The sequence below is a fragment of the Mandrillus leucophaeus genome, unplaced genomic scaffold (genome assembly GCF_000951045.1).
Source record: "Mandrillus leucophaeus isolate KB7577 unplaced genomic scaffold, Mleu.le_1.0 Scaffold834, whole genome shotgun sequence".
NCBI classification, from domain to species: Eukaryota; Metazoa; Chordata; class Mammalia; order Primates; family Cercopithecidae; genus Mandrillus; species Mandrillus leucophaeus.
The window spans coordinates 1,733,843-1,749,216 of record NW_012109075.1 but is presented as its reverse complement, the minus strand read 5'-3'; the positions used below and the strand labels follow the sequence as shown (position 1 = coordinate 1,749,216).

The following is a 15,374-nucleotide window of genomic DNA, read 5'->3' as shown; positions in this document are numbered from 1 at the left end:
ATATAAAATATAAAAATATATATTTAAAATACATTACACACACACACACACACACACACACACAGAACAGCAAATCAGGAGAGTTATAGAATGGAAATGTAAGAAACACAAATAAATGTCACTCTTTTTGAGTATGGAGAGAGGGGGAAGGATAGAAAAAGGAAGAGAGTGGGGCTGCTGTGAAGGACAAAATATGCCAACAAGGAATATTGCGAGGGCACACACAATGAATAGGGGTAGGAAGTTGGAATCTGTGTCTGTCGTGCCTGATGCAAGAGGTGGTCTTTTTAAAAAAATAAGCCACAAAATTCCGGGTTTAAAAAAAAAAAAATTCACGACATAATCAGCAATGCTTCCTGCCCTCTATATAAAACGTGGCTGTCCAGGAACCTCTACCTTCCTCTGCCTCTGCCCATGTTGGGGACAAAACAGGCTTTCTTAAGAGATCTCTGTGGGCTGCAAATCACAGTTTTTACTTGTTTTCTCACCGTCTTATATACACCATCAATCATACATTATTAAAAGCCAATTTTAAATAGAGAAACCAATACGATTTTCTTTGTTACTCTGAAAACTGACTTCTCTTTCATCTTGGGGCATTAATTGACTTGATTCAAAAGGTTTTTCCTGTTTTAAGATGTTCACTTTATGCTATAAATTTTTTGGTTTTTCTGTCTGTCTCTCCCTGCGGTCAGAAGAGCTTTCAAATGTTTTAAAAGTCGTGGAATGGGAAATTTTTCAGCAATTTCTATGTTATTTACAGAGCAGAGTTGCTATTAGGTAGATGGAAAACTTCAGCAGCAGGAACAATTTGTGCTCTCAAGTAGCAGACATTTTTTTCAGCAGTAAATTTATGGAAGAAAACCATGGTGAAAAAAGTACTTTTGTGATTTTGGGGTCCATTTTATAAAAAATATCTTTGAAAGATATTATGTAATGATGGCTGTTTAAGTTGAAAAATGTGGACCTAGGCCCAGAGACCCAACCAGCATTCTTTGATTCAGCCCAGGCAGTCACATCAAAAGGGAAACATCTATCCTATAATCAGAGGGCACAGTTGCCATCACCCAAATGCCACCTGGATTTTCTTTTGTCTTCTATTTTCAATTGCAATTTTCAATCTCAGCAGGATCTATACTTCAAGGGACACTTACTCACTGAGAAACTGAAAGTCATTTTAGTTGGGCTGTGTCTTGTATATGCTTCACAAAGAGAGCTGTAGCAAGAACAGCAAATATTTATGGGCCTGTAACTTTTCCTAGGTACCCAAAGTACATGGGTAGTTCTTTTTACCTTCTTAGTTTGAACCCACCTATTTCTTCACTGTGAACACAAAGATCAGATATTATAGAACGGGACAAATAGCAACTGAAGCCAAGGGACTGGAGAGAGAGAATGCAGGGAATGTTTAAGCTTGCTGCTCTGATTCACAAGATGGGAAGCAGTTTAGGAGATCCCACCTGAGGGCTTCTGTCATGGTCTGAATGTTTGTTCAAAATGCATATGTTGTAACCTAACCCCCAGGGTGATTATGTAAGAGGGAGGCCTGGCCAGGCACAGTGGCTCAAGCCTGTAATCCCAGCACTTGGGGAGACCAGGGCAGGAGGGTCGCTTGAAGCCAGGAGTTTGTGACCAACCAGGTCAACAAAGTGAAGCCCTGTCTCTACAAAAAATTTAAACAATTAGTTGGGCATGGTGGTGTGTCTGTAGCCCTAGCTACTCTGGAGACTGCGGTGGGAGAATTATTTGGGCTCAGGAGTTTGAGGCAGCAGTGCACTATGACTGAGCCATTGCATTCCAGCCTGGACAACAGAGTGAGACCCTGCCCTGTTTCTAAAAAAATAAAAAATAAAAAACGAGGGAAGCATGTGAGAAGTGATTAGGTCATGAGGGTAGAACTTTCATAAACGGGGCCTGGTATAAGAGATGCCTGAGGAAACCTTTTTGCTGCTACTGCCATGTGAAGACACAAAGAAAGTGTCGTCTATGCGAAATGGGTCCTTACCAGATACCAAATCTGCTGGTACCTCGATCTTGGTCTTCCTAGCCTCCAGAACTGTGAACAATCCATTTCCATTGTTTATATACTATCTAGTCTAAGGTATCTTGTTATAGCAGCCCAAATGGACTAGGACAGAAATTGGTACTGAGAAGTGGGGTGCTGCTGTAACAAATACCTAAAGTTGTGGAACCAACTTTGGAACTGGGTAATGGATAGAAAGTAGAAGAGATTTGAGGTATATTGCCATGAAAAGAGCCTTAAGGGCAATTCTGGTGAGGGCTTGGAAGAAGAAGAGAGCTACAGAGAATTCCTCAGTCATCTTAGAGATTGCCTAAATGGTCGTGATCAGAATGTTAGTAGAAATATGAATGGCAAAGGCCATTCTGATACCTCAGACAGAAATGAGTAATAGGCCCCTACCAGACATGAATCTGCTGGTGCCTTGATCTTGGACATCCCAGCCTCTAGGATTGTGAGCACTAAATTTATAATGTTTAAAAATTACCCAGTCTAAAGTGTGATCCAGAGCAGGCTCAGAAAGTTTTCCATTCAGATACGGTGGGACAGAGTGAAGCAGCAGCACTGAGAATGAAGAGAGACAGATTCAATGATATGCCTCTGTTTTATGAGAAAGGAGGTATGTACAGGGAAGCAGAAATAATTATCAGAATTTCTGGAACCTAAGTTCAGACTCTTGGCTCACCAAATAAAAAATTTAGGATGAACTTCTTACTGAAATGCTAGTTGCACGTACTGCAAATTGTTCATCTGAGAATAAGGAAGTGGTAGGTGCAGACAGAAGATAAATAGGTAAGAAGAGGGATAGGTTACAAAACTTGATCCTGTTAATTGGATATGTTAGATGTGAGTTTTCATTTTACATAATGATCACTTAAGGCATATTAAATATTTGACTTACAGCTCATCAAGAAGTTATTGTTCCATAAAACAATCCATACTAGTATTCCAAGTGGGAATACTACTGCCAATGAGGCCAGGCTATGATGTGATAAAGCTTAAAAGGTCCAACTCCAAAGAAAATATCTTAAGTTTCTCAAAACTAGCTAGAGCTTGTTCTGACTTAAAAAAAATACGACAGGTCCATAAGGATTCTTGCTCTTTCTTGGGCTTCCACTATATCGTCAGAAGCTCCTAAGGAGACCAAGTGAGGGAAGATTAACTGCATACTTTTGTAAAGCACAGTGAAATCATTTAACTGCTACCTAGAACAGAGAGTACAAACTGGTATACTATGGGCCAAAAAATTGGTTTTGTTGGATCACACAATGTTTCAAAAATTTTGTCTAATATCCAGCCCTCTTCTTTAAAAAATTCAGTATTTTCCTGGGACCTGAGGTCTTTGAGTTTGCAATCCCTGGAAAGTAAATAATACTTGAAAAGAAAAAAACGCATTTAGGTAATCCAGGGCAGTTATTAGTCATGACAAAATCACACATCAAATCTTCTTTTTATCAATCCCTGTTATTTATTGCTCACCTGATTGTGCTTGTCCTCCATGAGGAGAATTTTCATTCAAGAAATAGTTTTGAGCACTTACTATGTTTTATGCACTGGAGATACAGCAGTAAATAAGGCAAGAAAAGTTCCTGTTCTCAAGTATTCTATATTTTAGTGGGGGGAAGAAAACAAGAAGCAAACAAATATGCAATATAATATCCAATAGTAATAGACAAAACAAAAAGAAGTGGAGACAGGTTAGAAGAAAAATAAAATGAAAGGTAATATCATTTTATATAGGATGGCCAGAAAATACCTATCAAGAAGATAACATTTAAGTAGAAATCTGTATGAAGGGAAGGAGGGAGTCATGGAGACAGCTGGAGGCAAGAGTGTTACAGACAGATGAAATAGCAAGTGCAAAGGACCTGATGCAGGACTGTGTTTGGTGAACATGAGAAACAGAAAGGAGGCTAGTGTGTATAATGTATGAGGAAAATTGTGGTAGAAAATGAGATCAGACGTAAGAACAGATTGTGTAGTGCCTTATAGGACATGGTAAAGATTTGGGATTTCATTCTTGGTGGAACAGGGAAAGAACTGTAAATGGAGGGTTCTGATCAGGGGGATAACATGACCTTGCTTACATATTTAAATGATACTTCTGACTGTTGTGATAAGAATAGACTGTGAGAGGAAAAGGATGGAAGCAGGGAGACCAGTTAGGCTGTTACCATGATCCGGGTAATTGGTGCTGGTGGCTCAGAAGAGGATGTGGGTAGTGAAGGTGAGAAAAGTGTTCAGATTCTGAATAGGCTTTGAAAGTTAAGCCATGGGATTTGCTGGTGGAGTAGATATAGGATGTGAGTAGAGAAAAGAAAAAGTGAAGAATGACTCCAAGGATTTTGGCATGAGCAATTAGAACAATGGTGATGGAGATGGAGAAGGAGACTGGAGGATCAGGTTCGTAGGCAGGAGAAATTAGGAATCCTGTTTGGGACAAGCTAAATTTGATACGCCTACTAGATCTGTAAGAAGAGTTGTTTAGTAGGCAATTGAGTATACAGGTGGGAAGTCCAGGCTAGACATAAATTTGGGAGTTGTTAGCATATAAGTGGTAAGCAAAACCATGAGATGGAGATAGAATGAAATCACCTACTGAATGAGTGAGAAGAGGGGACCTGAACCCTGGGGAATTCCAATATTTAAATATTTGGAAGATGAGAATTAACATTGTCAGTTATCATGATTTAGACCAGTTTCCTTGTAGAAGCCATGTGAGGTAGCAGAGTATTATAGTGTGTCTTAGTTTGTAGTGTCAAATTCTTAGAAACTTTTAGGTGCTGCCCTGTGTTGCTTTACTTATTAAAGACAAATGGATTTATTTTAAAACTCAAATGAGGTTATTTCTGTCCACACAGGCCGATTGATAAGACACCCCCCATTATTTTTCCTCATAGCAGGTTTTTAATTATAACACTATATATCTTTTGCGGAATTTTGAAAAATGTTTAAAGTTGGTCTTTCTTTGCATTCTCACTCCTCCAAAAGGTATAAGCTCCAAGAAGACCTAGGTAGGTCTATCTTATTTGGCATTCTATTCCCCAGCATCTATCATAGTGCTGGCTGTAGCTAAGTGTTCAATAATAAAAGAAAAAATTAACCACTTATTTGACCAGAATGGGTTCTAAGTGCTTATTACTAGCTAGACACTGCTCAGGTTGATATTTCTGAGGATACAGAGGTATAACAGCAGGCTCTGACTGGAGGATCTCTAAGCCCGAAATAAGACTAAGATGAACAGAAACAAAGTGATCCTTGCCACAAGGTGTTTGGGCATGATCAATACCTGCCCTTCATGTGATTCCTAAGTGGTTACCTAGGATAAATTATCCAAGTTCAGTATAATAATAAAGACTGGTTATGGCATATTTCATACTCATTATATCATTATTATTTGAACCTCAAAGTGACTCTGCAAGGTAGATACTATTAATCCTATTTCAAAGATAAGAAAACTAAGGTTTAGGGAGTCTAATAAGACAAGTCAGTCCTACTGAACCAGGATCTCCTGAATCTGGATCTTCTGACTTTACTTTCTCTATTAGACTCCTTTACACTTAAATATGCCTTTATTTTAAGACAGAATCAAGTCTAATGGAGTACAAAGTGGTGCTAGAGATATAAATGCATTATTTTCAGAATAATGATTCCTCTCTGCTTCTTCAAGAGCTGCTGGTCATTGTCAAGTACTAGGGCTGGCTGGAAAATATAAATTCCATCCTGGCCAGGAAGTACAACTAAGTGACCTTGCTGATTGAATCTGTTCTATTATTGCTCTAAAACCTAGGCAACAAGGACACTGATTGACAACATTTGTTCTGCTACATTTGCAAAGCCTTTGCCAGATGTACGTATACAGAAAGTATTTAGCCTTTTGCAGCAACCAAAAGTCATAGCAAGGTAAAAGCCAGTTCAGAAGCTACTCTAGCTGCTGAGATTGCTTGTTGTTTGTATATCTGTTTTTATCTCCTTTATATGTAAATTTAGAGTTTCTTTTCTTTATTCATTATATACAATTTCCACCCTGTCTGGAACCAACTTGAGAAAGAGATCTCCATAAATGCCAAAATATTTAGAAATATATGCACCTGATAAAGACCTCTTAATACCAGGTCATATCATAAAATATAGTTTATAATTTCTATGATAATTATAAGAATATTATATGGGATTATTAATTTTTTATTTTTTAATCAGGGAATAAAAAAGCAACTGTGTTTCTCATCCAATAAAAGATCTCTTGCATTTCATTTAAGCAATATAAGATATAAGAAGGCAAAATATGGAGAAAATATTGAATGTCAAATATATATCAAATTTTATGTAACACTAATAACTAAGGTACACTTTATATCACTGGATTTAACATATAACAATACTTCATATCATTTATCCACTTCCTAATGATATTGAAGATCATAGGTATTTTATGTTAATATCACAGCAAGAGAAATATCTTTCCTTAAAAAGACAAAATGGTTAATAGAAGTTTACACTACATGATAAAATAAAGCCAAGAAATATCTCTAACTTCAATAATTGTTGATAGCTAAGCAAACCATAGTTATAGTTATAAAAATAAATACCCTTTTTACGCAGCAGAACACTGGCATGTTTCCGTCCATTTCGGTTTTCAACATGGCAGGTATAATTCGCCAGGTCAGCTTCCACAACTGAGTCAAAGATGAGTGCCAACTCAACTTCTTTTTCTCCAAGATGCTCTTTGAGAAGCCTGAAATAAAGAAAGTATTCTTGGCTGAATTAGCTTGATTTGGGCAGAAAGCAGCCATGCAAAGACTACAGATGGTCACACAGCTCACACAGGTCTCTGATGATGGGCGTGGAGAATCCTGACTGGGTGTATATGTGGGTGGGACCTTCAACAAGAAAACACAAAAAGTGGCTCTTGACATGAAGATAAGATGGAAAAGAAAAGAAGTGAATAATTCACTTGGCAAAAAGAAATATTAACATGCCACTAGGCTTTGATAAATAAAGTCAACATGGCTTGTATGGTGAAAAGGAGGAAACACTAGGTTCCATGCTCTAAACTAAGATCATGAAAACTAATTGGATTTTTGCATCATGGCATGAAGGGAAAAAAATTTTAGAAGTATAGACTTTGTGGTAGAGGTTAGAGTTTTGATAGTAGTGAGGTAAAGATGTAAAGAAGGGGGCCTTGAATGTGGTTGCCTTATGAGAAGTAAACTGAAAATTTTTAGTGGCCTTCTATCTCCATACATTAGTGATAAGCCTACTCTCTGCTTTTCTCCTGGCTTTTGTCCAACGCAGTAATGTGCTCTGAGCCCTAATCCCCCAATAATGCTAACACGCCCATGACCCTGATCTCTCCAGACACTGCTCCCCATCTGTCCCTTTGCTTTCTGCCCTCACAGGAGAAGACCTCTGTAACATTTTCTCCTAGCCTTGCTTTTTTTTAAAGCTGCAAAGGACCTTGTATGGTCAGGAACAGATGTTCTTTGCAGAGGGGCTGAATTGCTAGGGTTATTTCCTGAAGAGTGCGTCTCCTGTTTCTTTGGAGAGTTATATTCTCAACAACGACCAGCTACCTTCTGGGTGAGATGAAAGTGGGCACCCTGTCAACTTTTCTCTTCTTTCTCTTGCCTTTGGCCAAAGAAGGAGCGAATTATGAGTCCACATGGTGACAACCCTACAGTTTAGTTCTGGAGTAGGTTCTTAAATACGTATATGTTTCAATCATGAAATATTTTAGATGGAAAATTGGAGAAGCAGAAGTAATTCTCGCCTTCTTTTTGGACACCTGGTTATAAATGCAGGGAATATCTCTATGACTTACTGGCACTCAGCATAAAATTGGAAACATAACTGCTCAGACAAAACTGGGCTCTAAGTACAGGACTCCCAATTACAAGCTCAGGCTTGGTCTTTACAAAATCATTAACTCAATGGTGCCTTAATTTAACTCATCTTGAAACTGGTAAAATAACTGCCATACATACTTTAACTTTGTTGTAAGGGTAAAATGGGTTAAAGTGATTTGAAAAGTAAATAGTACTATGCACATGCAAATGTATGTTACTAAACACAAACATTTCATTATCTGAAGGTAGATTGTATTTTAGCTACTCCAAAAATATTTGTATTTACATTTACTGACATTTAAGATTGGCTTGACTTAACCTCTTCTTCTTCCCATTTGAGAGCAGGAAGGGCTTAAAGTTGGGTTGGTGGAATGGAATTTCTAAAATCTGAGTCTCTTGTACTAAAATCTCAAGTCCTTTACATTTATGTACCATCATAGAACCAGACGAGTATAAGAATTTTCTTAACTGCATATGGGAGAATACATCTTATGGTTAGTTTTTCTATAAATTGTTTTTATTTTTCCTGACTGAAGTTGTAGTTTCTCTTTTTGTCTTCTCTCCCAACATGTACCTAACCAAGACAAAACTGGACATTTACTACTTTCATGGTTTATATTGACTTTTGTTCTCTGTTTTTCTCCCTGATGTTGGTAAATAACACCACACTCAATTATTTTAGCTCTGTGTAACCTGCTGTGGAAGAACCCCCTGTAGTTCCAGAAGCTGCATAGGCACCACAACTTCAGTTTAATTTGAAGCCTCACATGGAGGGCAGCCATAGCCTCTGCCAGGCACAGGGTGGAAAGCTGATCCTGTTCTTCCCGACCAAGCCTTTCCTTCTTCTAATGCAGTTTCCAAAAACAGCTCTTCACAGGCTGCAGAAAGAATCTGGAGAGAGGATTTGAAAAATGATCCTTGGTTCATCTATTAATATATATGAGGTGTCTTAATTATCAGCTCCTGAAAAACCTAGGTGACTTGTGTTTTTTGGAATTAAAGATCAAAATGGTGTTTATGACTACAAATCACTCAACGGAGCAGTCATAATTTTCTAGCAAATATATTATTTTTAATTTTAATTTTAGGTTCCGGGGTACATGTGCAGGTTTGTTTTATAAATTGCCTGTCACAGGGGTTTGGTGTACAGATTATTTTATTACCTAGGTAATAGCATAGTACCCTCCTGCGACCCTCCAAGACTTTCAAGTAGGCCCCGCTGTCTGTTGTTTCCTTCTTTGTCTTCAAATGTACTCAACATTTAGCTCCCACTTATAAGTGAGAACATGTGGTATTTGGTTTTCTGTTCCTGTGTTAGTTCCCTTAGGATAATGGCTTCCAGCTCCATCCATGTTGCTTCAAAGAACATGATCTCATTCTTTTTTATTGCTGTGTACTATTCCATGGTGTATGTGTATCACATTTTCTTTATCCAGTCTACTGCTGATGGGCATTTAAGTTGATTCCATGTCTTTGCTCTTGTGAATATTGCTGTGGTGAACATACCCATGCATGCATCTTTATGGTAGAACAATTTATATTCCCTTGGGTATATACCCAATAAAGAGATTGCTGAGTTGAATGATAATTCTCTTTTAAGTTGTTTGAGAAATCGCCAAACTGCTTTCCACAATGACTGAACTAATTTACATTCCCACCAGCAGTGTAGAAGCACTCTCCTTTCTCTGCGACCTCACCAACATCTGCTATTTTTTGACTTTTTAATAGTGGCCATTCTGACTGGTGTGAGATGGTATCTTGTTGTGGTTTTGATGATCATTTCTCTAACAATTAGTGATGTTGAGCATTTTTACATATGTTTGTTTGGCTGCATGTATGTCTTCTTTTGAAAAGTGTTCATGTTCTTTGCCCACTTTTTTATGGAATTTTTTTTTTATTTTTTTTTAAGTTCCTTATGGATTCTGGATATTAGTCTTTTGTCAGATACATAGTTTGCAAATATTTTCTCCCATTCTGTATGTTGTCTGTTTACTCTGTTGATAGTTTTTATTTTTATTTATTTATTTTTTGCTGTGAAGAAGCTCCTTTGTTGAATTAGTCCAATTTTTCGAATTTTGTTTTTGTTGCAATTGGTTTTGGCATCTTTGTCATGAAATACTTGCCAGATTCTATGTCCGTAATGGTATTTCCTAGGTTATCTTTCAGGATTTTTATAGTTTTTGGTTTTACACTTAAGTATTTAATTCATCTTGAGTTGATCTTTGTATATGGTGTAAGGAGTCCAGTTTCAATCTTCTGTGTATGGCTACCCAGTAATCCCAGCACCACTTATTTAATAGGGAGTCCTTTCCTCATTGCTTGTTTTTGTCAACTTTGTCAAAGATCAGATGGTTGTTGATTGGTGGCATTGCTTATGTTCCATTGGTCTATGTGTCTGTTTTCGTACCAGTACCATGCTATTTTGGCTACTATATTCTTGTAGTATAGTTTGAAGTCAGGTAATGTGATGTCTCAGGCTTTGTCCTTTTTGCTTAGGATTGCCTTGGCTATTCAGGCTCTTTTTTGATTCCATATATATTTTTAAATAGTTTTTTTCTAATTCTGTGAAGAATATAACAATCCATCAATGATTCTTTTGCAGTCTTTAATAAGTGCCTGGCTCTGGGCTGTATATTTGGCATACAAGAAATAGGAACATTAAAAGATGTGGTCCCTTCTTCCATTAAACTTTAAAATTTAAATGAGGAGACACAATGTACACAGTTGCAGAAAATTATAGAAAGAATAAGGCAAAGCAGGGTGGTACACTCACGCTTATGACAGTATGTCATAGAATGGAGAGACTACTGTTGACTAAGTTATCTAAAAAATGCCTAAGAAAATTCTCGCTAAGTGAAAAGAAGGGAGGGTTTTCCAGAATAGAAGACAAGAGTAGGTTTTTGCAGAATGTGTGAAAGAGAGGTATTAAAGAGACTGGTTTCAGAGTAGAGGTTATAAGTGAGGGAATCCTGGGATATATTTCAAATGACCTTAGAAGTATCTCATTCCAAGTATTGATATTATATGGGAGGGTAAGAACCACATGCATTTTAAATTGATTATTGAAACATAATAGATGTACAAAAAAACTCACCTATTTAATGTATACAATTTGATGAGTTTGTATATATGCATGCATCCATGGCAGGTGAGGGAGGGGTAGTAACCAGAGGGGTCTAAATATTAACATTAAAGGCAAGTTACAGTAGCAGTGAACATTGGTACAATAAAAAGTAACCAGTTCAGGTGATAGACATCATTATATTCCAAAATTTTATTTAGATTGATACTATTATTACAAATTAATACTATGAAGAGTTAGGAAATTGTCCCTCTCATTCTCACAAAAAGAAAAAAGGTGAACAAACTGAAAATTATCAACTTTTCTTAAATCCCTCAGGTAACAAGTCACAGGGCAAACTTCTGCCCCAGAAAGTTGAGAGAAAGGCAAATACAGAGAATCACAGTATACTGGAATGAGATCCCCAGGAGCAAGGCCTGTACCAGCACAAACACTTAAAATGTAATAGATAAATTCCTGGAGACCCACCATGAACTATCTTGAGAGTTAAAAACAGCATGAGACCTATATTTAGGGGGACCCCACAATTTTGTGAGTTTTGCCTACATAAGCGCCACTAAGTTCTTACTGTGAAGATTGGAAAAAAGATTCCCTTATGCTTCTGGCAGGGGGAAAGGGAAAACTGACCATTTTAAAGTGAGCCCAGAGCACTTTGTTCTCCTTTTAAAAGTGCTTGTTGATTGAGTATAGTGGTGCATGCCTATAATTCTAGGCTTTAGGAGGCCAAGGCTAGAGGATAACTTGAGGCCCAGAGTTCAAGACCAGCCTGGGAAACATAGCAAGACCCCATATCTACAAATAATAATTTTTAAACATTAGCCAGGTTTGATGGTGTGCACCTGTAATCCCAGTGAGGCTGAGGTGGGAGAAACACTTGAACCTTGGAGTTAGAATTTGCAGTGAGCTATGACTGTGCCACTGTACACCAGCCTGGGTGACAGAGCAAGATCCTGTTTCTTTTCTTTTCTGAGATGGAGTTTCGCTCTGTCGCCCAGGCTGGAGTGCAGTGGCGCCATCTCGGCTCACTGACAGCTCTGCCTCCCGAGTTCACGCCATTCTCCTGCCTCAGCCTCCCGAGTAGCTGGGACTACAGGCTCCCACCACCACGCCCGGCTAATTTTTTGTATTTTTAGTAGAGACGGGATTTCACCGTGTTAGCTAGGATGGTCTTGATCTCCTGACCTCGTGATCTGCCCGCCTCAGCCTCCCAAAGTGCTGGGATTGCAGGCGTGAGCCACCACGCCCGGCCCTTTTCTTTTTCTTTTCAAAGGCTTGCTCTCAAGGGAAACCACTTTATCGTGACCTAAACTACTTCAATTTTACCAAAACCTAGCCCACCTGGGAGAAGGGAAATGACTACTCTAGTCTTCCTCTCACTTTAGGGGGAATCTAAGAAACACTTATGAAGGTAACATACCAGGGGCACAAGCTCACTAAAGGATGTGACATCATAGAATTTTGAAATATGTATCACAACATCAATCAGGCTCCTGTATAATAATAAGGGATTTTATTTGGAAAAACAAAAAACAAAAAACCTGCAAAGCTCAGACCCTATTTAAGAAGTAATCTCGAGGAAAAATCAAACAAAACAGTGGAGACAAGAACAAAAACACTAGAGGCAATTTCAGCCTCTGACACCTATAGCTATACCAAAGAGTAAACACAGTCTAACTTTTAGTCAGATAAACATAAAATCTCACATTGAAAGCCTATTTACTTCAGTTACTTTTACCCAATATACCATATCTGGCTTTCAACAAAAAAGTCACAAGGCATATTAAAAAGCAAAGCAAAACAAAACAAAGCAAAAAATCCCCACAGTTTGAAGACATAAAGCAAACATTCAGAACCAGATTCAGATATGGCAGAGATTTTGAAATTACCAAACTGGAAATGTAAGATAACTATGATTAATATGTTAAGGGCTCCAATGAAAAAAGTGGACAACATATATCAACAAATTAGTAAGGTAACCAGAGATGGAAACTCTTAAGAAAAAATCAAAAGGAAACTCTAGAAATCAAAATATGTTGACAGTCAAAGAATCAATGCCTTTGAAGATATGTCAATAGAAACCTCCTAAACTGAAATTCAAAGAGAAAAAAGGACAAAAAAATGTAAAAAATGCCCAATAATTTAGGAACAATTACAAAAGAAGTAATATGCATATAATAAATACCAGAAAGAGAAGAAAGGAACAGTAGAAATATTTAGCTAATAATCTTGGAAAATTTTCTAAAATTAATAACAGACACCAAACCACAAATCAAGGAAGCTTAAAGAACACAAAGAAGAATAAATACCAAAAAAACTACACCTAGGCATATATTTTCTAACTGCATAAAATTAAAGACAAAGAAAATCTTGAAAGAAGCCAGAGGGGTAAAAAGAAATACCCACCACAACTATAGATAAAGAAGAATAGGAAATTCATCAGACTTCTCTGTGAAAATTATGCAAGCAAGAAGAGGGTGGGGTGAAATATTTAAAGTGTTGATATAAAACAATTACAAACCTAGAATGCGATATTCAGTTAAAGTATCCTTCAAAGGTGATGGATAAATAAAGACTTTCTCAGACAAACTGAAACAGGGAATTTGTCACCAGTCAACCTGTGTTGGAAAAACTGTTAAAAGATTTTCAGAGAAAATGAAAGTGATATATATCAGAAATTTGGATCCACATAAAGAATAGTGTTAGAGCAGGGATAAATCAAAATAAAATAAAATATTTTATTATTCTTATTCCGTATCTAACAGGCAACAGTTTGTACAAAATAATAGCAATAATGTATTTGGTGATTATAGCTTATAAATAGGCAAATTAATGACAGAAATGTTACAAAATGGTGGAATTGGAAATACTCCGTTATCATGCACCAGCACTACTTGCGACGGGGTAGAGTGTTATTTGGAAGTGGACTTAGTTAGAAATGTATTTTACAAACTCTAGAGATAAAATTAAAATTTAAAAATATAATTGATATGCTGTTTGAGTTCATTCTCACATTGTTACGAAGAAATATCGGAGACTGGGTAATTAATAAGAAAAGAAGTTTGATTGGCTCACAGTTCCACAGGGTGTACAGAAGCATCTGCTTCTGGGGAGCCCTCAGGCAGCTTTTACTCACAGGGAATGGCAAATGCAGAGCAAGGCAACTTCACATAGCAGGAGTAGGAGGAAGAGAGGGGTGGGGAGGTGCACACTACACACTTTAAACAACCACATCTCACAATAACTCACTATCACGAGAACAGCCGAAGGGGATGGTGCTAAGCCATTCATGAAGGACCACTCCCATGATCCAATCACCTCCCACCAGCCTCACCTCCAACAATGGGGATTACAATTCCACATGAGATTTGGTGAGTACACAGAATCAAACCATATAACATGCTAAGAGAGAAGAAAAAATAGAATAATATAAAATGTTCAGTTAAAACCAGAGAAGGCAGAAAAAGCATGGAAAACAAAAAAGGAAACAAAGAATAAGAGCAATGAATAAAAAAACTGTTACAGTAGATGTTTAACCAGCTATATCAATAATCACTTTATTTTCTATTAATACATGATATTTTTAATTTATGGTGTACATTTAATATTTTGGTACATATACAGAATGTGTAATAATCAACTGAGGGTGTTTAGGATAGCCATCACCTTGAGCATTTATCATTTCAATGTGTTGAGAATATTTCAAGTCCTCACTTTCAGCTATTTTGAAATATATAATTCATTGTTGTTAACTATAGTCACCATTCCCTACTATTGACTATCAGAACTTATTCCTTCTATCTAACTATATATTTGTTTCCATTAACCAACCTCTCTTCCTCACCCCAGCCCCACACTCACATCTTTCCCAGGTTCTGGTAATCATCATTCTACTCTCTACCTTCATGAAATCCTTTTTTTTTTTTTTTTAACCTCCTACATATGAGTGAGTACAGGACTTATTTCACTTAACATAATGACCTCGAGTTCCATCCTTGTTGCTGCAAATGACATAACTTCATTCTTTTTACAGCAGAATAGGATTCCACTGTGCAAATATACTACATTTTCTTTTTTTTTTTAATTATTATTATACTTTAAGTTCTAGGGTACATGTGCATAATGTGCAGGTTTGTTACATATGTATACTTGTGCCATGTTGGTGTGCTGCACTCATCAACTTGTCAGCACCCATCAACTCGCCATTTACATCAGGTATAACTCCCAATGCAATCCCTTCCCGCTCACCCTCCCCAAGATAGGCCCCAGTGTGTGATGTTCCCCTTCCCGAATCCAAGTGATCTCATTGTTCAGTTCCCACCTATGAATGAGAACATGCGGTGTTCGGTTTTCTGTTCTTGCGATAGTTTGCTGAGAATGATGGTTTCCAGCTGCATCCATGTCCCTACAAAGGACACAAACTCATCCT

General features: G+C 37.4%; 1 protein-coding gene across 1 annotated transcript in view; it reads right to left on the bottom strand.

The window, feature by feature from the left end:
• IL1RAPL2 (interleukin 1 receptor accessory protein-like 2) overlaps nt 1-15,374 on the bottom strand; it is a 1,250,305-nt gene that overhangs the window by 25,628 nt on the left and 1,209,303 nt on the right. The window contains exon 8 of the mRNA XM_011968259.1: nt 6,610-6,755. Within this exon, the coding sequence (XP_011823649.1) occupies nt 6,610-6,755 (146 nt within the window). The remainder of the gene's footprint in view (nt 1-6,609; nt 6,756-15,374) is intronic.